The sequence below is a fragment of the Aegilops tauschii genome, chromosome 5 (assembly GCF_002575655.3).
Source record: "Aegilops tauschii subsp. strangulata cultivar AL8/78 chromosome 5, Aet v6.0, whole genome shotgun sequence".
Lineage (NCBI taxonomy): Eukaryota > Viridiplantae > Streptophyta > Magnoliopsida > Poales > Poaceae > Aegilops > Aegilops tauschii.
Genome location: NC_053039.3, coordinates 114,239,098 through 114,260,685, shown reverse-complemented (window position 1 = coordinate 114,260,685; position 21,588 = coordinate 114,239,098). Strand labels below are relative to the sequence as shown.

The 21,588-nt window shown below is 42.4% G+C and overlaps 2 protein-coding genes and 1 non-coding gene across 3 annotated transcripts; 1 reads left to right on the top strand and 2 right to left on the bottom strand.

The window, feature by feature from the left end:
- The first annotated feature begins 1,456 nt into the window (after positions 1-1,456).
- LOC109779126 (psbP domain-containing protein 1, chloroplastic) lies at positions 1,457-4,552 on the top strand. The gene is made up of 3 exons (XM_020337732.4): positions 1,457-1,738; positions 3,450-3,871; positions 4,014-4,552. The coding sequence occupies exons 1-3, from the start codon at positions 1,468-1,470 to the stop codon at positions 4,233-4,235; spliced, it is 915 nt and encodes a 304-aa protein (XP_020193321.2). The 5' UTR covers positions 1,457-1,467; the 3' UTR covers positions 4,236-4,552.
- Positions 4,553-4,559: 7 nt separating this feature from the next.
- LOC109779125 (uncharacterized) lies at positions 4,560-12,256 on the bottom strand. Its single transcript, XM_020337731.4, has 14 exons — positions 12,009-12,256; positions 10,704-10,816; positions 10,513-10,609; positions 10,286-10,410; positions 9,513-10,116; positions 9,182-9,367; positions 8,755-9,048; positions 7,774-7,926; positions 7,264-7,418; positions 6,950-7,055; positions 5,888-6,835; positions 5,714-5,795; positions 5,109-5,465; positions 4,560-5,012 (listed from the first exon to the last, which is right to left on the bottom strand). Exons 1-14 carry the CDS (start codon positions 12,111-12,113, stop codon positions 4,819-4,821), a joined length of 3,519 nt encoding a protein of 1,172 aa, XP_020193320.1. The 5' UTR covers positions 12,114-12,256; the 3' UTR covers positions 4,560-4,818.
- Positions 12,257-12,694: 438 nt separating this feature from the next.
- LOC123493438 (disease resistance protein RGA5) lies at positions 12,695-21,385 on the bottom strand. Its single transcript, XR_012184255.1, has 7 exons — positions 21,101-21,385; positions 19,084-19,151; positions 18,471-18,541; positions 17,928-18,183; positions 16,182-17,044; positions 13,924-15,975; positions 12,695-13,152 (listed from the first exon to the last, which is right to left on the bottom strand). It is a non-coding gene; the product is annotated as a disease resistance protein RGA5 (transcript).
- Between the last annotated feature and the right edge of the window lie 203 nt (positions 21,386-21,588).

Genomic DNA, 21,588 nt, shown 5'->3' with positions numbered 1-21,588 from the left:
AGCATAAAACCCACAAAGGGTTGGGACAGGGGCTATTTATAGCCGGCAAGCAGGCCCAGGAACTAATATGACCATTGGGAGGGGACATGCCCATCCAGGAACCAACACGTGGCAACAACCGGATTTTGAACCATAGTGTACATGGACTGACTTGCGGGGCAAGACAATCAACTCATCTGCAAGGAATTTAACCCTAGTGTCCAAAGATACTACCCAAAAGACTTGCTTGGAAAGGAGAGTTCCAAGTCTTCGGTCACTAAAGAAATAGGTTCTATTAATTGAGCACACACACACACACGAGGACTTCAATCTTGCTTCACTTAGACCCCCCACTAATAGTGTGGTTTGCCCTCAAATGAAAAATAAAGAAACTAGTAAACAAAAGTCTACACAACAACTTCCAATTCTTCAATGGGCATTATGAAGACTTCAATGTTCTCACAACATTTTTAGGGCTCATCAATCATTGGTTAAAGCCAAATCCTCATGTGCTTTCACCTATGTGCACTCATTAAGACATTAGTCCTTAACTGTTTTGTCATTAATTATCCATAACCCTCAAGGGGACACTACATGCACTTAGTCTGGATCAGTGGATCCTTATGCGGTATGTGGCATTGCCACCTCTATAAAAAGCGATGAGTGGATACTCATCCTTTGATGCAGATGACTACCAATGGAGGCCAATATTTGATTTGGGCTAGAGTAGTGGTGCATGTGGACGTGGAGTTCCGTGGAGGCCTGCTTTTGTGGATATCTCTGATGGACACACCATGGTAGTTTGTGCGGAGTACCGAATGGCACCACTCTCGGATGATACATCATCAAGATGGCGACCCGAACATTGCTTTATATATAGGGTGAAAATTCGCTATCTAGCATTTGCTAGTTGGACCAAACAATGACGGAATTGTATCATTACCTTGTTGAAGGTGTTGTATATGTCTGTTGTTTTGATCTTAATTGGTTGGACTCAGCATCCTTGATAGAAGTCCTTATTTAGGTCTTCTCAAGCTAGACAGAGTGTGCCTCTCCTTCTTGAAGTCATTTTTACATTTAGAAAGCAAGTCATTTTTACATTTAGAAAGCAGAAGGCAAGTGTAGTAAATGTTTTAGCATATCTTGTCATGTGGTTCTTTAATTGTTGTTCATGCAATGTACTCCACCGTTGCTTGTGGGGGTTTGGATTGTGTTAGTTGGGTGCCTTCCAGCTGTACCGTTTATTTTTGTTTAGAATTTGGTTGTGTTGTAAACTTTTGAAGGCTTCACTTCGCTAAAGCCGCGCAATGTCCTTTTTTTTTCTAAGAAAAAACACTATATCCAGGTCGTCAGGTTTGACAAGTAAATCGAATGCAATGAGCCAAGAAAACATTCGTGTGAGAAAATAGCAAGCGCGGGCAAAAATATAGGGTAGGGTTTGAATAAGAAATGTGCGAATCATGTTTATTCCCCGCCGTCTGATGCCACATGGACGGACAGATGCATGCAAGATGGCTCATTCATGTAGCTGCCACCCTATCCCGAACCGCGAACGCCCCCATCCCCATGTCATCCCGAACTTGCTGCTCCGGCCTCCCGGCGACGCCTCGCCGGCAGGCGGGCCACCACACCCTCCCACTCCCGGCGGCTTGTGGCCTCGCCTTCGACCCCGAATTCGGCTCTTCTAGCCGCCGCGGCCGTCCTCCTCCGCTCTGCTGCACCAGCACTGCGCGGACTCGGGTGGTCGCTTCTTGTTCCGGTAAAGATACCTAGCCTGCTTGGTAGACTGGTAGTAGCATATACTAATCCAACCCATGCATTCATCCATGTTTTCCATTCAGTCGCACGAGGTCGGTACTCTGTTAGGTTCCGCACTGCCACTGCACCTATCCTGATACAGTGGTACTTGACCGACTTGGACTTCTTCCCATGGATGGACGGTTCTGCTCCAGACTTGAGATTCATGTCAAATTTCCATGATTCCGATTGAAGGAATGTTCCTGAGCCTTGATATTCTACTTCACGCAGCACTTTTTCCAAGACGCACGAGTTCTATTGTGTGTTCTTGTACAATTCCGCAGCAAGTCATAGTAATTCCTGAAAGCTACTAACCGCTGCCAGCTAGGCAGCTAGCTGCGTTGCCACTTCCAGTGTGAACTTGATGCTGTGTCCATGCCAAGTCTTGCGCTCTTGTTGTTTCTTCATGCGGTTTTGGCTCATCCGGAGGCATTCACTCCTTAATTTCCAGCCATTCTGGAGTTCCTGCTTACTACTTCAGTGAATTATAGACAGCATTGTCAGTTAGTTGCAACAATTCCATTTGATGGGCTGGGCTAGTGAAATTTTCCATATTGATGTTAAAATTAGCCTTCTTGTGATTGGATTCACCACGAAGAATGGCACGACAAGGGCTCTCAAGTCTATTGTGGAATTGATCAAGACTAACACTCATTTTTCTCCGCATTGATGGGGACAGTTTTAGTATTCGTAAGTTATGAACTTTACAATGACCTGTTATTTAGAGTTCATGCAAACAGACAACATGTACCTAGAGACTACAAATTGGTAGTACACCGCTTTCATGAAAATATTTTTCTCCGCAATGACTGTTTTTTAAGAAACATGGTACAGAAGAAAATGCTCATATGCACGCATGCACACTCTAGAGGTCATGCAAACAGACAAAATGTATGTAGAGAGTAGAGACTATTACAGATTGAACCCTCTTTCATGGAAATATTTCTGTGTTTGTCGAAGTAGACCACTAGTTTGGAAGTCGGTGCACAAGAGCTAATCTCCAAAACATCCGTACAGTTGAGATGTTCAAACTGTTGAACTTTGGTAAACTTAGGAGCTTCTTTTAGTACAAGTCTTCCATAGACTTGTTTTGACACATTGCATACTTTGAAGGCTTGCTGTCGCTAAAATCCACACTACAGACAATCTAAGTACTGATAGGATTGATGTGAACAGAAACTGGTTAGCTTGAAGAGAAGTCCTGATGTAGAAAGTCATGCAATCAGACAAAGTTTATGCGTAAAACAGATTGAACGTACCAATTGTGTCACTGTTCTACCTTTCAAAGTAGAAAGTTGTCATCCTGGAGTTCATGGCTCACTTCAAGAACATTGCCCCACTGCGCCACTGGCAGAGCTAAGAATTTCTTGTTTACTGTGTACTAAATGCTGACAAGTAAACCAGTGAACTATTGTAGAGTGTAGTAGAGACTAATTTCAGACAGCGGCATCATGAAAAAAACCTTTATTGTTACTCATGAATTTGCCACCTGTTTTCTGAAGCCTAACATGTGCTAATAATAATATGCATCTGCATTATTTGCCAAATACGCAAAGTACTAAACAAATGCAATAGTTTGATGATATGCTTCCTTTGTTTCCATGATCACTACTGCATGTCATCAAACTATTGCATTTGTTTGCAAACTGCAAGTGAACTAAAGGTTTTTGCAGTTCCCAGGAGGAATGTACTATCCACACTGCTATCCGCTTCAACGGTGCTACTTCTCGGACCAAGACAGATCACCTTAGCTGAGACCACCGGCGGTGCATTCAGGGAGTACATCGACACATTTGACGGCTACTCCTTCATATACCCAAAGGGCTGGATCCAGGTCAAAGGAGCTGGCGCAGACATATTCTTCAGAGATCCGGTCCTCCTCGACGTGAACATGTCCGTCGACATATCATCCCCTTCTTCGTCAACGTACAAGACCGTCGAGGACCTAGGCCCCCCTGAGAAGGCTGCGGAGGGAGTTCTGAAGCAGTATTTGACGGAGTTCATGTCGACCAGACTAGGCGTTCGACGCGAGTCAAATGTCTTGTCAGCATCGTCCAAGGTCGCCGACGATGGCAAGCTCTACTACGAAGTCGAGGTAAAGCAAATAGTAGATGCAGATATCATAGTGAACTGTAATCAAGAAGTGGATTTGGCTTATATTTCTACCCTGTTTGCTGGACCCTGCTTCTGAATTGCACAAGTCAGCATGAGAATTATTAAGGTGTTTCTGCTTCCAGGTGAACATCAAGTCCTACGCAAGCAACAATGAGCTAGCGGTGATGCCGAAAGACAGGGTGCAGAGCCTGGAGTGGGACCGGCGGTACCTGACAGTCCTCGGCGTCGAGAACAATCAGCTGTACGCGCTACGGCTGCAGACGCCGGAACGGTTGCTCTCGGAGGAAGAGGGAGACCTGAGGAGAGTCATGGACTCCTTCAGGGTCAACAAGATACAAGCGTAGTGCTAAAATGTGCGGCAGCAGCGAGCAATGTTTTGCCCAGTGGAGATAACAGAATTTTGTATAGCCGACGCCATTCTTTATTCCCTGACACTATCGTTTAATTTTCCTTGGCTTGTAAAAGAGCCTACATGTACCTCGTGTGCTGTATTATACTCCATCTGTAAACTAATATAAGAGCATTTAGATCACTACTTTAGTGATCTAAACACTCTTATATTAATTTACGGAGGGAGTAGTTGCAAAAGTAGTGTCAAAAAACATCACGCATAAAAATACGGAGTATGCAACATCGAGATGAAATTTGAGAGTTTTCTGAGGCAGAGATTTCTCAAGGTAATACCACAAAGTGTATATTTGCTCTTTTAGGCCGCCGTCTCTGTTGCACTGGCCCCTGGCCTCTCAAATGCCAGAGGTGTAGAATACTTTACATACACTAAAGTGTACTATTTGCTGCCTCAACTGATCACATCACGTGATTTACATGATTTCTACAGAGTGCAGACAGATCATACCACAGGATTTACATGCGTTCTGCAGACAGCAGTGGATCAAAACGTCAGTGCATTGTCATGGTGGTTTCAATCTAGTTACTTTTCGCAGCCTTTTTCCCTTTCTGCTTCTGCTTCTGCTTCAGTTGAGTGAGGCCAGGTGCGGTGATTTTGGCATTTCCAACAATCGCAGCAACCAATTCAGGATCAGTGCATGCCTTCATTAGTTCCTTCTCGCGGTTCGTGGCATCAGGAATGTGCATGAATAAGCTCATAGCAGTTTTGGCGGCTGAAACCAACAAGCAAAGACATCAGAACACCCCCAAAAAATGATACGATGCACAAAATGTTGTTACTTCCATGTTCAAGAATGAGTAGAAGATACCTTTTCCTTTCTTTGCAGTGCCTGGGGTGATCTTTACACGATATTTGTATGTCTGTAGCGCGTTATAAGGTGCACATACAGGTACTGCGTATAGCAAAATGTCACTTGCCACTGGAATTCCAGTTAAGTAGTCCAAATCAATCAACTTTTCTTTCTCTTCATCACCAAGTTCATGGATGTCATCTTCATCCATGACAATGCTGCCATCAACAGGAGTAGCACTTCTATCCATACCATCTCTGCTTCTACCAACGTTGACATCAGTCGGATCCACAGCTGATGTACTTTCAGGGCAATCACGAGATAGATGTCCAGACTTTTTGCATTTATAACAAACCTTTAATGAGTCGTCTTCACCTGACAGGGTAAAAGGAATAACAGCTCAGCTGAGACAAGAATAGCCACTTAACAGATTGCAATTCACGCCAATCATTTTAGTTCAGTATTTGGGAACAACATGAACAAACTACTGATATCTTGTCTCAAATGAAGATGATTAATGACCTTGGCAGTTTGGCACAGGTGCTCATACTTATGGTATGGTGTAGAATTATAAGCACAAAATTGTAAATAAACCATAATAAGGAGAGAGTTGTGATAAGCACCAGTTGATGGTTTTGATTGTTTTGCAGTGGTATCTTCTCCATCCTGTGAAGGATTGTCCTTTTGTGAAGCCTTTCCAGAAGACTAGTATCAGGAGAAGAAGGTTGTCAGTTCCAATGACAAAAGGAGGAAAGAGTGCAACAGAAATTAAAAAAAAGTGTCAGTAGTGTTATTACCGCAAGCAAAGCCATACGGATTTCTCTTTCCTCTTCATCCTGCTCTGCATACTTCTCTTTGATCTTCTTAAGCTTGCCCTTCTGTCCACGACTTGTTTTAGGATTAGCAGCCTTTGTATTATCCTTGCCCTTTTCTTGCTGTGGGTTATCTGGCTTTTTGACAACTTTCTGAGGATCTCTAGTAGATTCACAGGCATTCTCACCCTTCTTCAGTTTTCTTCTCTCTGCTTTTGATACATATGGTTTCTCTCTTACTATTGATTTTTTCACATCAAGATCATCAGTGTCTTCTCCTAAACTTGAAAGACTGCTGGCGAGCAAAGAGCTTTTACCTGAACCCTTGGCAGGGCCCAGACCAAGACTCTTATCAAGCAGATCCTCTAGTCGAGATGAAACGGAAGCATCAGTTCCACTGTTTTCCACTGTTTTCGTTTCAGCGACTTGTTGAGATTTGTCGGCGGTATCCACATTAGTAGGCAGATTAGAATGATTGGTATCATCATTCTGGTGAATGCCAGTATGATCCCTGCTTGATTCATTATCATGAGTTCCTTTGCTCATCTCATTCTCAGTAGCAAGTTTGTCATCCGGTTCAGGATTACTTCGCTGCTTTTGAGGCTCTGCTTCGGTTTCTGGAAGGGCCTCATCCTCACCCCTAATCCTCCTTTCATTTAGACGAGGCTCTGCTTCGGTTTCTGGAAGGGCCTCATCTTCACCCCTAATCCTCCTTTCATTCAGATGAGATGCCAAGCAACTCTCATCCAAACGGAAGAGGATACCAAAGCCCATAACAAGGGGGTGAGGTGGAAGGAAATTTTTCTTGCCACGGATCATAAAACTACCAACAGTGAGGTACTCGCCAGTGGGAGCTGTTTTGCTAACTTGATGAGGATACACCCACCAAGCACTTGTAACAATTTTTGAATCCCATGCTTTGCTGTGGCAAACCTGCAGAAAAGCTCATGGTCAATTGGCCTAATTTATATGGACACTCACTCTTCAAAAGCATTGTCATAAGTCCATGACACACTGCGTGATAACATAATCACATATTTGACTCACTGTGAAACATCCTGCTTGGTTCAATGTCAAGGGTGGTATTGGACTGTCAGGTTTGTGGTTCTTGATTATTGTACTGGAAGCTCCATGTAACTCCGCATGCACATACCTATTCAAGATTGAAAATAAGCCAATAGCTTCTGTAAGAAAACCAAAGAATAAAAAGCATAGCACTGCTGTTTAAAACGTATGAGGTATGTCCATCAAGTAATGTTTTGATGATCGATTACATGCAAAATACCAGACAGAAGAAAAACAATGCACTGGTAATCTGGCAATAAGCTTACAAATGGGTGATAACTAACAGGGGCACTTACAAATCTCCTTTAGACATGTACCGCTTGACGACCAACTCATTTTGTTGAGCATCTCGGCCACTGACAATCAGATAGTTTTCGCTGCTGATAAACCAATTGAATTTCTCAAACCAGTGAACTTTCCTCATATGAGTGATTGCAGCCACAGTTTTTTCCTAAAAATGTCAAGATATGAAGGTTCTTAAATATAATATAATATACACAAGACAATGATTATTGGAATTATTACTGTATAAGAGCATAATATTATGAGCATATGACACCACTAAACAGGCTAACGTACACGAATGAGTGGTTTAGATAACAGCTAAAGCTTTTTATTTGTTCATTTATATTCCACTAAGAAGAAAACCCGTCATTCAAGAGGATATAGGATGAGGCTGGTTTGAACAGGCTTATGCACTTATAAAGAAAACTTAATCAACATGTTCTGATGAGAACTAAAATGTTAACATACAACTTCTGCTTGGTAATGCATACAAGTACACAGTACAGCGTTAAGTCAGAAACCTGAGCAAGCTGAAGACGTGTCTTCTTCTCGGCTGCTTTGAAAGCTTTCTCATGTGCAGTGATAGTTTTCTCTTGTTTGGTTTCCTGTTTTTTCTTCATTTCGTACCACCGTCTAGCATTTGCATGTGCAGAAAGTGATAAATCAACCTCAACCTAAAAGAAATGAAACAAAAGTGTGTTATGAAAATCAGAAACATGGAGAAAGCGATAGTGGTAACTGAGTCACACAAGTAAATCCAGGTACAATCTGCAAACAAGGTCACATGCAGCATGTATCTAATTAGCCCCCTCATTTGCATCCTGGTGCGCCCTTTTTGTGTAAGACATTAACTCTCCATCAATCAATCTTCAGTTGCTCAATTACGAAATAAATCTTCATGGGATTTTTTCATGCAACATAAATAAATTAATACTACTCCTTCCCAAAATAGATGACGTCCTAGGAGCATGCTCAAATTTATCTATCTTAGACGGCTATTTAACGATAAACTATTTAGATTTGTTAAACAAAATTTATACCATTAGATTTGTCATCAAAATAGTTTCACAACATTTTTTTATACTTATTTACTTACATTCATACCAAGACTAACGATCAGAGTTGCTCACTGGAGAATGCAATAAAATTTCATCTATTTTGGAATGGTGGGAGTAAAATAGTGTTGATGAGTAGTGGGCAGCTCTCCATATTGCAGGACTAGAAACTTCACGTCATTCAAGTTAAGGTGGATAAATGAGGAGATTACTCAAGCAGTTCAGCATGGAGAACGTAAACTGAATCAATGGAACGCTAACACAAGTAAAAATAACAGGGGTCGACAATTCAATAATCCAAATAGAACTGTGGCTGACATATGACACCTTAGGTGAACCCATAGACCAACATTGCCAATAAGATACATTTCAGGTGTTCAAAGAAAAACAGTATTTTCAGGACACAGGAAATGTTTATGTAACAAGCTAGTTGTTTGTGGAACATACCTTCTCAACAGGCGCAGTTTTCTCTTCCTCATCCATGTCATCAAGATTATTGCTAAGAAGTAGAGTAATGCAATTTTTTTCAAAACTGAGCTTATCAATTAGACCAGCTACTGGGTTTCCAGCCTTTTTCTCGTCTTTAATCATGCGAGCAAGAGCTTCCCAACTCATTCCATTTGCAAGGGAAACACGAACAGCTTTGATTGCTGCATCCACATTCTCCAAATTGTACTCAATTAGTTCTGCCATAGTGATGCAATGGTCTGCTTCCTTTCTCAATGTATGCACACGATTCTCCTGCATGGCAGAATGCATCAGCGGAGTAAATATTGCATGTTTAGAAGGAAATCAAATCCTCCAAATAGAAATCGAACTCAAGCAAATTATGAACTTGATTGCAAGCATGCATTGGAGAGTGAGGTGGGGGAACCTGATCCAACTTTATTTTGTTGAGCCTATGGACTGCTGAATCCTCTTTTGCTTTATGCTGTTGATTCACCCTTTGACTTTCTATTTTGCTGTAGAACTCATCTAGTGCATCATCAAATGTCTCAAATTTATCATATTCCCTTGAGTTACATTGCGTCAGCAGGATAGGGCAATATTCATCATATACCTGTGTACAAGAACAATAAAATAGTAAGTACCTTGACATGGAATCCATCATATCAAATGCAAATGTACTGCTACCTAAATATAGGTCTGCAACAGACATCACTAATGAACAAAACAAAAAAACACAGGAATAACAATAGATACACCTTCTGGTTAGTAGAAGACCCTTCTGATGGTGTGACATTCTTCTTTGCGGTCATCTTATTCTGCATGAGTATGTACCCCTCAGGGATCCTTTGGCCAGAAATGATATCTACAAGCCAGTCCTCAAACCTTGCAACAGATTCTACTAGAGACTGAATAGTATGATCATCAAGACTGCTCTCTGGATCTTTCCCAACCTTTGTACTTGGAAGCAACCCAGCATCTAATATGATATGCTCCGCTAGTGCTGGGCCATAAGGCAATGCCTCCCCAAGAAGTGTCTTCAGAGTAGCTTTATTTGATTGAGTACAATTACTCGCTTTAGCATCTGAACCTGACTGCTTAAATTTTGCAGCAGACTTCTTTCCTGTTCTATTAGCTGGTTCTTCCAGTTTATCGGTAGCAGGCACTCCATCATTGGCGCATTCAGAAGGCTGCTGAGCATCAGCTGAACTAGGTGTAACTTGGGAAGATTCTTTACCATCGACTGTATTAGACAGCTTCAGTGTGTCTTTTAACTTTGTAAAGTCAGTCCTTTCAAAAGTACGGCAGGCTTCTACTGGATAGCGATGCCGTGACATGATAGCCAATCCTTTGTTGTCATCTCTGGAAGTTTTACAGTAGAAGGTAAGTATAATAAACAAACAGTAAGCATAAGAATTTAAGAGAATAATCAAATTCTCGGATTGCAAACGTATAATCGACGTTTTTTTAGTCCTCACTTGTGCAACAGCCTGTGAGAACGAAAATAGTACTGCACGAATTAGACAATAACCTGTGAGAACGTAGTAGTGTCATCACTGTGTATTCCGAATCTGTGAGAATGATATTTCCTTGTGCATACAGCTCAAGAATGATAAAGTGTGCATTACTGCCAAGTCCAAATTGAAAGAGGATCATCTGCAGTTCAAACAAAGACATCATTAAACGGCTGAACCCTCAGCAAGTACAATTCCGCTGACTTTAAAGGATATTCAAGAGCAAATGAAATGTGAGGAGTACCCTATCATATCCCAGCATACGAACATCTTCAAGCCTCTTGCCACGAACGTGTTTCCGCAGCTTGAGAGTGAATCCAGAAGGTGTGGTGCTCTTATCACTGAAAAATAAGGATAAAAGGAGATTTGTACATTAATGTTCTGAAACAGTGACATCAGATAAATATATACCAACAACGGTGAGCAGCATCTCACCGAACATATTGAGTGGTGTGCAGCCTGACACCACTTTCCATCAGCAACAAAACCTTCTCACTCTCCCCTGACTCGGTGATTCCACTGCTGTTCATCAGCTTGAAAAGATAAGTCTGTACAAGCACAAAAAGGCTTATGTAAAACATCACAGTACATATCAAAAACAGATACGGCGTGCAAGATTGCTAGAGCTTGAATGCATTCCACTAGAGGAGAGATGGTGCACTGGATTTCCAGCAGTTTCTTGGTGGAAACAGGAAAGTTTAAAAAGAACATTTGGTCCACCAAAAGCAAATATATTCCAGAAAAGGAGATGATGCACTGGATTGCCAGCAGTTCCTCCGTGGAAACAGCATATATTAAAAAAAACATTGGTCCTCTAAAAGCAGAAGACAACACAACAATCTAATATCCCAATGAATTGCATGAAATGTGTACCGGCAGCCCCCGAAACACGACAGTCAGCACAAAGCACCATGAATCTAACCAATTTGGCAATTTTCACAACAAAACTTTCAGAGACTAAGACAACTAAATATTTTCACAATCCAACAGAAGGCAACCACCTCACAGCACTGCGGAACCACCATCAGGGTAGCAACCCTACCCCAACTGTGTGTCCATTTCCTTTCTAAATAGAGTAATTTGTTTGTTGGAACCTAGTGGCACCAGTGCTAAAGTGAACTACACAAAGCTTTCCGGTACCAATCCAAGTTCCGACTGACTGTTCCGCCAAGTCAGAGCATAGCCCCCGGAGAAGCCACGTAGAAAACTAAGCGTGCCTCCCAACCTGATCGTCGTGCGCCGCATCTACCTCTACTCGCCTCCCTGGCAGCAAATAGCACGGTGAATCTATCCAATTTGCAATTTTGATAACAGAATTTTCAGAGACTAAGACAATCAAATATTTACACATCCAACACAAGGCAACCTCACGGCACCCAGAATCGCCATCAGGGCAGAATCACCATCAGCTAAGCAATCCTAGCCCGACTGTTTGTTCAGATTCCTTTCCAGATAGAGTAATTCGTTTGTTGGAACCTAGTGCCACCAATGATAAAGTGAACTACACAAAGCCTTCCAGTACCAATCCAAGTACCGCCAAATCAGAGCACAGCCCCCGGAGAAGCCAAGCCACGTATATAAACCTACACGAGCCTCCCAACCTGATCGACGTGCGCCGCAACTACTCGCCTCCCCGGGAGGCCGGCTATGCCGCTAGTGTTCCGCACCTAGGGTTTGACGCGGGCTGAGGAGCGGGGAGAGGAAGGAACGGGGATGCGGCGTGGGGACTGGACGACCGACCTTGGGGGTGATGTCGTAGACGTTGGAGAGGCGCATGCCGATGAGGCGACGGAGGCACTTGACCTCCGCCGCCACGTCCGCCGTCGTCATCCGCGCCTTCACCATCTTCGCCGCCGCAGCCGATGCCTTCCTGCTTCCTTCCTTGCGGCCGAGCTTCTGGGGTTCTCTTCTCCCTTTTGCCTTCGACCTCGACTCGTCGCGTCGAGTTGTCAAGTGTGCGCTCACTCACTGGGCTGTCTTGGGCTTACAGAGGTACCAACGCATGCCTCTCTTAGGCCCATATTGTCGTCTCTCGTTGGGTGGCCCGGCCTCTGTTATGCTTCTGTCTCGTTGGGTAGTGCGGCCGCTGGCCCATTTTGCTTACCATTGCAAATATAGCCACTGAAAAGTTTCTCAAGAAAAAAAATCTAGCCACTGAAATTACAACCACTCAAAAAAAAAGCCACTGAAATTACAGTTTGAATTGTACTTTTTGCTAGATAAATTTATTTTTAGAATGACAAAATTACGTTGTTTGTTCACTAAAAAACATCCCTGGTGGCAGGCAATTGTTTTGCTATGGTTGTAGCTTTTTTCCAAAGAGTTGCCTAGAAAGAAACACAAATAGAACAGTTGATAATTTCGCTGCGATTTCTTATTGGGTTGCATACAATCATCAAGAGTAATTAATAATTTCCACTGGATAAGTATAGCCTACAAAAACGTGTTATATTTTGAGACGGAGGTAGTAGTCACTAGTGTCAGAAACAACAAGGCTGTTACAAATGCCAATGTTATCATGTTCAATCCCCTAGCATGCGTTAAACAACAAAAAATTACATAAAAGATACGAAATGGAACTGGCAATTTGAAAAGGGTTTCCGCCAACCCATTCCAACCAAAAGAACAGAACTGGAATCGCATGCCATTTCTGTTTCGCATCAATTGGTCCATTTTCCCGCAGATTTAGGAGCAACTTCCAGAACTCCAAATGGGGTCTTCGAGCATTTAGTTGCCGCAGTCGATCATTCCCAACATGAAAATCTTCAACGACCAAAATATAAAACGTTGGTAAGAGCAGTCCACACTCCCATGGAGTACTCGGCTAATCATGGCACCTGCGCAGCGAGTTTCAGCGTCTCAGAATGAATACCCTTCGTGAACCCTGCAGATGAAACTAGGCTAAGTGAGATTTTTTTTCCTAACAATACCACAAATAACCGGCAAACTGAGAAAGTTGAAATTTTACTATGAATCAACTAGTGATGATAAGATCCCGCTTATAAATTAGCAGTAGCAGAATGTAACATCAAGTGGTGGAAAAATGTATGTGGACACTGAACAAATGGGAAGACAGAATACTGATAGTGGCACCAACACCAGAGCAAAACCGTGATAGCTTACTAAACTGTCTGATTGTGGACAATCCTTGCACCATTCAGGAAGTGGGAAGAAATACATATGATGATGTTTCGCAGAAGAAGAAGAAAAGATGCATATGATGCGCAAGTAGCAGCAGCCGATCTGGTTTCTCAATGAACTAAATGTTGCACTGAATATGCAATATCAATTCACAAAAAATCAATCTGCGTTTGCTCAAATTTTCCTATAGAAGCAGTCCATATATAAATTGTGCAGGTTCATCAGTCTGCATTTCTCCATGCAGAAACAGTCAAACACAGAAGGAAAAAAAATTACACGATTCTATGAAACTAGAAGGCTTCATTGGCAAGAGAGCTGCAAAATATCCAAGAATTAAGGATGGAAGATCAAGGATCCCGGACACTAATGTATCCAGAATGTAAGAACCAAAAAATATGTGTAATTTTCATGCCCATCCTACATTCCTACTCCAGTCTCTACTCCTCTAATAAATACCCAAACAGTAATATATCTGAAATGTAAAGCAGTCCTGGCATACGAGAATCAGTAGTACCTCAACGGCGTGTTACGCACACAATTGTCAGCATCAACCTCCTCCTCTGCCAGTTTATGCTCCCCATCCTTAACAATCTCTTCCTCATCCCATCTACTCACTTCAAGAGTAAGCTCATCTGAAAGACAACCAGCTGCATTCTTGACAGCATCCTCCAAGGCCTCCACCTCCCAGACCTTCGCGCCATAACAAACTATCTCGACGTGGAGATGCTTGAGCGAATGTAAATTCTGGATGCCGAAATCAAGACCACCACACAGAGGGAACACATCATGCGCACTAAATGGAACCCGGAGGTTCTCAAGCTCCGGCATGGCTCCTGCTTCAAACATCAGCCCTGTCCCGCTGTCCCAGCAGGTGAAGTACAATTCCTTCAGGTATCGGAATCCATTGCTGCTGATTATGAGCCTTTCTTTAGGCCTTGCTGTTCTTGAAGATATCCAGAGAAATAGCAGGGACGGAAGGTCCCCAAGGATTCGGAATGTTTCCTCATCCACTGGATCGACGTAGATGCCTAGGTAAGAGAGATGGTCAAGTGAGGCTACCCACTTTGGGATTCTGGGGAAATAGTATTCTGTAGAGATCTCAAATCTCTGTAGGAAACAAGGGGGAGGAAACCAAGAGTCAAGTAAGAAATCAAGGGAACAGAAATTGTAGCTTTGAATTTGTATGGTTCGAAGGTTGAGCATGCCTAGTTTGCAGAGGGACATGACCAAGTTATCTGTATAAGCTTTCATGCCACCATTTGTATTACTTATGTGCCAATTCAGGTTCAGACCAAGCATCCTTAGTTTGGTCAGAGTGCCCAACTCCTGCAAAGAAGACGGAGAGGTGTTCTGATTGATCTCAACCTCTGATAGTTCCCGAAGAGCTTGCATATTCCCAATCCCTTCAGGTAACTCTGTACAATTAACCAATAAACATGCCAGCTTCTGTAGTTGAACAATACTCGCTGGCAACTTTTTTACCAATGTCCATCTTAAGTCTAAGGTCTGTAAATTCTGCAACTCTCCTAATTGTTCAGGAAGTGCAGTGATTCTTCTTACATCGAGTCGCAGATACTTCAGCTGAGAAAGCCTGTTTATGTGTTTAAGACAATTGTGTTCCAAAACCTCCCTATTTTCTAGATCCAGCACTCTTACGGAATGAAACTTTGAAAGAGAAAGCATATGTTCAGCTTCAGCACATCCAAAGATAGTGAGGGATCGAACATGAGAGACAATCATGTTTGATGGTACCATAATATGTTCTTGAGCATGATAGTTCAGGGATAGCCGACGAACCTTATCATACGGCAATGCGTTGAGTTTTTTATCACCAGAAAATGTCACAAAATTTTCTTCAATTGACTTGGATATTATTAGGTCAAGAATCATATCATGGACACGGCAAGCATCAGCTCGACCATCATACTGGATTTCAACTGGTTCAATCAAGCTTCTGTTGATCAGCTCACTGAAATAGCCTTCTCCTACTTCCTCCAGATCCTGTCCACCTGCTGGATTGATGAAACCTTCAGCAATCCATCTCCTTACCAGCCGATCCCTCTTGATCTCATAATCTTCAGGGAATATACTTAGATATAGCAAACATGTCTTCAAATGGTAGGGGAGATCATTGTAACTAAGGAACAATATTTTTTTCATCTCTTCCATGTCTAAATCCTTTTCAAGTGCTGAACCAATAGAATTTCGTATCCTCAGCCATTCTTCTTTGGTACTAGCTTTATTTGCCAATAAGCTAGCTACTGTAATGATCGCCAATGGCAAGCCACCACATTTTTTTAATATTTCATCTGAAACTTCCCTCAGTTGAAGAGGGCATCCACCTTCAGAGCCAAACGCTCGTTTGAAAAATAAGCTCTTAGAGTGAGTTGCACTAAGAGGCTTTATTTCATACAGATGATCATGGTGCTGAGAGCTGCAATACTTTGCTACGGTGATGATACGCGTTGTTGTAAGTATTCTGCTGGATGAACTATTTTCAGGAAAAGCACATTTGATTGCTCTCCATACTGGTGTGCCCCATATATCATCGATTACTATGAAGTACCTATCACAAAGTTTACAAGTTAAAACATGTATTCCTAAAGCTTCAACTGGTGAAGCAGTAGTAAGCAAAGTGTACATATATTATCCTACGGATAAAGTTGATGTAGCATTAACACAAAGTTCATACGAATGTATAATAAATTAGTGATGACACCACATGCATATTAGACCAAAATAAGATTGTCATGAGTAAATAAGGTTGCATACCTTTTATGCTTGAGGAACTGTCTTATTTTGTTGATGAGTTGCTGCTCATCCCATGCTTCATTGCTGGCGCACTCTTGCCAGCAGATCTGAGAGAGTATATTTCTCAAAATCTTCTTCAGGTCAGGTTTTTGGGACACCGACACGAAAGCTTGATACTCAAATTGCCCTTCGAGCTTCTGGTACACTTGATTAGCAAGAGTAGTCTTTCCAAGGCCTCCAAAACCAACAATGGACGCCACCTTTAGCTGCTGCGCCGTTACACATTCCCCTTCTGTTAGCAACTTGATGAGTTTATTCCTTGGGCCATCGATGCCAACGAGCCTCGTCATCTCCGTGAAAAATGCTGGTAAGCGAGGATCTATGCTTGTCCTGCTCGGCCTGAAGAAAACATCATCAACCTTGTACCTCGCACGCCGACTGCTAACCTCAATAGCTCTTTGTTTGAGAACTTTGATTTTCTTGGCCATCCGATGGCGTGTCTTGGAATTTGTCATTAAATCCATGCACCTGCTCAGGAGTCCCTTGCAGCCGCGGGGTTTGCCGTTTGCGACTGGACTCGACACCCAGGGACAGCATGAAACTGTCAATGCCGCCCTCGATGTCGTAGGACAGCTCCCGCACCGCCTTAATCCAGCACTTGGACAGCTCATCGGGGTCCTCAAACTCGGATATCTTCTTCAGGAAAGCATGAATGCTCTCAAGCTCAGCTTTAAGGAACATGATATCACCCTTCACACTGGTGAGAAGTTTATATTCATCAGAGAGCAAAGCACCCAGCTTCCGTAGCACAGAGCCCATGGCCCCATGTGTTGCACATACAGTGGCCTCCATCACCCTGTCTCTGGGCTTAAGTTTTTGTGTCCCTGCCATTTTGAAGGTTCAAGCCTTTTATACACGCATAACCTTTCAAAGTATGCATAAACAAGACATTAAAATGATTGCTCAAGTGAAGACGGCATAGCGAGTGAGCAGGTCAGGTGCCCGCAGAATCTGACCATATAAAAAGCACAGATGGTACAAAGCACATTTCAAAAGCAGTCAAGTTATCAAGAAGGAAAGGATGTGTGAATTGCCTGCACCACGATTGCAAAGTCAGTCGATTAGTCAAGAGAAGAAGTCATAAGCCACCAAATGAGAAAACTATTAACGTATAACGATATCGACATTCCAATAATCTAGGAGTATATCAGGTGGAAAGATATAAATCACCATAGATCCACCTAAACTAGTAAATGAAAGAAAGGGCAGGGCAATAAAGCTAAACAAAAGGAATAGGTTTCTTCCTCACATGCTAAACATGGTACCGGTCTCGAGACCAGTGAACCTGACAAGGTTGGGGTTATGGCTCTGAAGAGCGAAGGTAGGCCAGCCATGGTGTCTGATATAAGAGGGGTGAAGACAGAGACCGTGATTAGATCTTTACTACAGTTTATTCTTCTCATTGCTTAATTGATGAAGCCTACATGGTGTGTCCCTTTTGTGGGCAAAATTCGTCTTGAACACCAAGAACAGAATTACCACTTTCCTACTAAACCATATCTCCATCATCATATTTAAATTAATCTTTCCTAACCATATGTGCACATGATTTCGAAGGTTTAACTTTGACCGCCGATTTGATACAAAGTCAGACACCAGTGGAAAACGTTTTTCAATATAAATCCAACAATATGAATTTATATAACGTAATCGACGTGTTGTCGAACAAAGTCTTAATCAAAGACAATTCTTGGGAAGCATGTGCACCTTAGATTTATGGGCGGAGGAAGTATCTTCCCTTTACCAGATAACTTCCCCTAGCCTCGCCAAGCTTCCCATCCGGCTTGTCGCCGTGCTCCTCGACCAGTGCCTGGCCAAGCTGCAGCGCCTCACCAAGCTCCAACACCTCGCCAAGCTCCTCATCCGGCGCATCGCAGAGCTCCTCGACCAGCGTCAAGCCGAGCTGCAGCGCCTCGCCAAGCTCCTCATCTGGCGCATCACCGAGCTCCTCGTCCGGCAGAACCTGAAATAACAATAACCTAAAGAAAGTCACGATTCAGGTCATACTGCTGAAAGTGCATTTTCCTGTGCTTTTGACCTGATTATTTGAAAGAGAAAATGATCAAATTGTGACAAATTATTTGGCTATGATACTTTACTTCCAGATGATCTAGAATAGCAGAATGCATGATCAACGAATGTCATGTTTTGATTCTTGGATATATTCTGCCATTTCAACTCAATTATGGGAGTAAAAATGCTGAGAGTGGTAAGATATACAGGATCAAATGAAAAGTAACTGAAGAGTACCTGTACATGTGTTGGGGACAGTTCCCTTGATCGCCAATGGAGTAACATTATGAGGCACCATTGTCCTGCCCCTGCATTGAGTTAGACTAGTGCATGGAAGATACTGAATTACAGGGAGCAAAATGTTCTTAAACAATGAATTACAGGGAGCAAAATGTTCTTAAACACAGAATTACAGTGAATTACTGCAAGAACATTCAGAACTGAAGTACTCCTAGTTACTGCTGTGGCAAGAATTACTGCAAGAACATTCAGAACTGAAGTACTCCTAGTTACTGCTGTGGCAAGAATAACTGCAAGAATTTAAATATATGCTCCTCCTCGGATACAAGATTCTGCAAAAACTGAAGTACGGTTGTATTTTCTCAAACAAACAAAACTAATGCATGATAATGTTGTGCATGATGCATTTAGTAGAATCTGATGGTACATGATGCATTTAACTCCAACTTGCTAATAGGCAGCATGATGCATGATGCAATTTACACTTAACTAGAGCATTTAAATCCATGATGCATGATGCAGTTTACATAGACCTTGTTGTGAGAACAATAGCAAATGGTGCATAGTGTGCTTATGATCATGATCTACCTCAATTCAGGAAGCTACTCACGAGTAGATTCATCACCATAGAGATGGCAGATCTGAACTTGACTCCTCCACAAGAGGAGGATGGAGTACCTGAAAATCATCAGGAAGAGGAACATCATCAGGAAGAGGTTGATGCAGCAGGTAAATACTCCAACAATATGACGGCAAACATGCTGTGAATTTACTGTAAACATGCTGCAAATGTTAACTGAATTTTCAGTCAGTGTTAACAGAATTTTAAATTAGTGTTAACCGGATTTTCAGTTAGTGTTTCAATAAGTGTTAATTGAATGTGTCTATGGTTTGGCTGCATAGCTAGTTGACTTGCTTCTTGCCCCTTTTCATCAGGAGATATGTTCCTGGACCTCAACTTCAGTCCTCCAAGAGATCAGCAAGAAGCAATTCATGAGGACGAAGATATTCATGAGGAGGAAGCAATTGATCAAGGGGAAGCAAAAAAAAGAAGTGCAGTAAACCTGAGAAATGAGCAAAGGTTTGGTGTTTATTTTGCCTTGAGAGTAATCCAGAGCAGAGATGGAGATATTTGCCCAGATGACAAGCTACTCGTTGCAACCCTGTTGAATACAACCGTACGAACAGTAGAAAGAATATGGTCCGTTGCAAATACACAAATTGCAGAAGGCCTAGAAGTGGATGTCTCAAATAAAAAGAAGAGAAGAAGTGGCAGAAAGAGGAAAGAATATTTAGAAGCTTTGTGACACTACAAGGAGTTATGGTTGAGGTCATGAAAATCAAAGGAGGAAATAACTACAAGCTCCCACACCTGCACAAGGATCGACGTCAAAATGAGGGAAGGCCAATAATCTTTCTATCTTGCGATGCACAGCTAGTTGCTGAGACCAGGGCCTTTATAGAAGAAGGGCAATAGAGGGAATGTCTTGTGAATGTGAAGGAAAGATCTATGTGTATGCCAATTGGAGAATGTGCGTATGTCAATTGGAGTATATGTATGTGTATGTGTTGTGAATGGAAAGGAAAGGGAAGATCTAGTCCAATTGGAGTATATGTATGTGTATGTCTTGTGAAAGGAAAGGAAAGGAAAGGGAAGATCTATGTGTATGTCAATTGGACTATGTGTATGTGTATGTGTATGTCATGGTATTTTGAATAAACTAGATAATTTATTTTGAATATTTATTGGAATTTAGTTGAATTTATTTTGAGTATTTGAATTCATTATAGGAGCAGGAGTAATTTGGAGCAATTTACTATAGCAATTTGGTTGTACTCTGGTCAGGCACTAATCTGGACATGAGCAATTTACAACAGAATAAACAGCAACTCCATCAATTTTAAGAAAGTTTAAGAAACATGTCAACATGGAGTAGCTTTAGAACACAGCTCATGTAATCCTAAACTCCAACTGAGCATCCAAATGGTGCACGTACCCCAACTAAATTCTGACGTAACATCAGTATAGAAACTGAATTTTCAAACTAAATTTAGTCAGTACAGTAACATGAACTCTGAAATTTAGAGAAGTCTACTCACTGAACTTTTACTTAGCTAAAGTCTACTCACTGAACTTTTACTTAGCTAAGGTTCGGTGCTAACTGAACCTCCTTACTAAATTCAGAGTACACTAGATTCAGAGTACTCTAATGTCAAATGTGACAGAACACACTACTACTCCCCATCGGTACTGCCTGATGAATCGATAAGAAGAACTCTAGAGCAAATTCAGTACTCACACACATTACAAGTGGCAATCTGGAAACATTCAGATCACGGCAGAGTACTCCGGGATTACGGTGTAATCTTTGCCTTGAAACATTAAACTATTTTCCTGGAAACATTCAGATTACGGCGTAATTCAGATTACAGTTTGCCTAGAAACATCACATCTAATGTAATCTGGAAACATTCAGATAACAGTGGAGTACTCAGGTGTACTCCACTAACTGCCGAGGGAGTACAAGTGGCAAAACTGCACTTCAGATATTGTGTCAAAAAGGTTGCCTTTGTCTGAATTTAGGTGCAGGTTAGAGCAGAATGAGAAGAGGATAGGGAGCAGGTACCTTGTGTGGTGCGTCGTCGTGGTCGGGCTGGACGACGGCATCCTCATCATGGAGCTCGGGGTCTCGCGACCATCAGCGCCAGGAGCATGGCGGCGGTGAAGGCTCTGCAGCCATATCCTCCTGCCCGCAGGTACTCCACTGCCGTCACAACATGGTGGACAGCAGCACCTCGCCGGTGTCAAACCCCATCGCTAACCTCATCTGGTGTTGGTGGCGGTCCGGATGAGGTGGGTCCGGCCTCGCAGCCACCAGATCCGGCTTCGCCAACGCCGGATCCGACGATTCGTCGCCTTCTTGGACCGAAAGGTCCAACCTGGAGTGTTGAACATGTGTACGTGTACGTAGGTCTGGGTTCTATATGCAGTACCTGTAGTATCTGTCTCCCTCTGTATGTACGTGTATCTTAGGAGACAAGATACCAGTCGCACCTCTTGTACCTATATATATGTGCCGCACGATCAATCAATTATCGATGCAACAAATCATTC

What these genes read in the sequence shown, in the direction of transcription:
- LOC109779126 (XM_020337732.4), top strand. Translation starts at nt 1,468, where the DNA reads ATGGACGGACAGATGCATGCAAGATGGCTCATTCATGTAGCTGCCACC. An exon ending in GGTGGTCGCTTCTTGTTCCG is followed by an intron (nt 1,739 to 3,449) that starts GTAAAGATACCT and finishes AGGTTTTTGCAG; the next exon opens with TTCCCAGGAGGAATGTACTA. An exon ending in AGCTCTACTACGAAGTCGAG is followed by an intron (nt 3,872 to 4,013) that starts GTAAAGCAAATA and finishes TTCTGCTTCCAG; the next exon opens with GTGAACATCAAGTCCTACGC.
- LOC109779125 (XM_020337731.4), bottom strand. Translation starts at nt 12,113, where the DNA reads ATGGTGAAGGCGCGGATGACGACGGCGGACGTGGCGGCGGAGGTCAAG. An exon ending in TACATGTCTAAAGGAGATTT is followed by an intron (nt 7,056 to 7,263) that starts GTAAGTGCCCCT and finishes AATCTTGAATAG; the next exon opens with GTATGTGCATGCGGAGTTAC. An exon ending in TCCGTATGGCTTTGCTTGCG is followed by an intron (nt 5,796 to 5,887) that starts GTAATAACACTA and finishes TCCTGATACTAG; the next exon opens with TCTTCTGGAAAGGCTTCACA.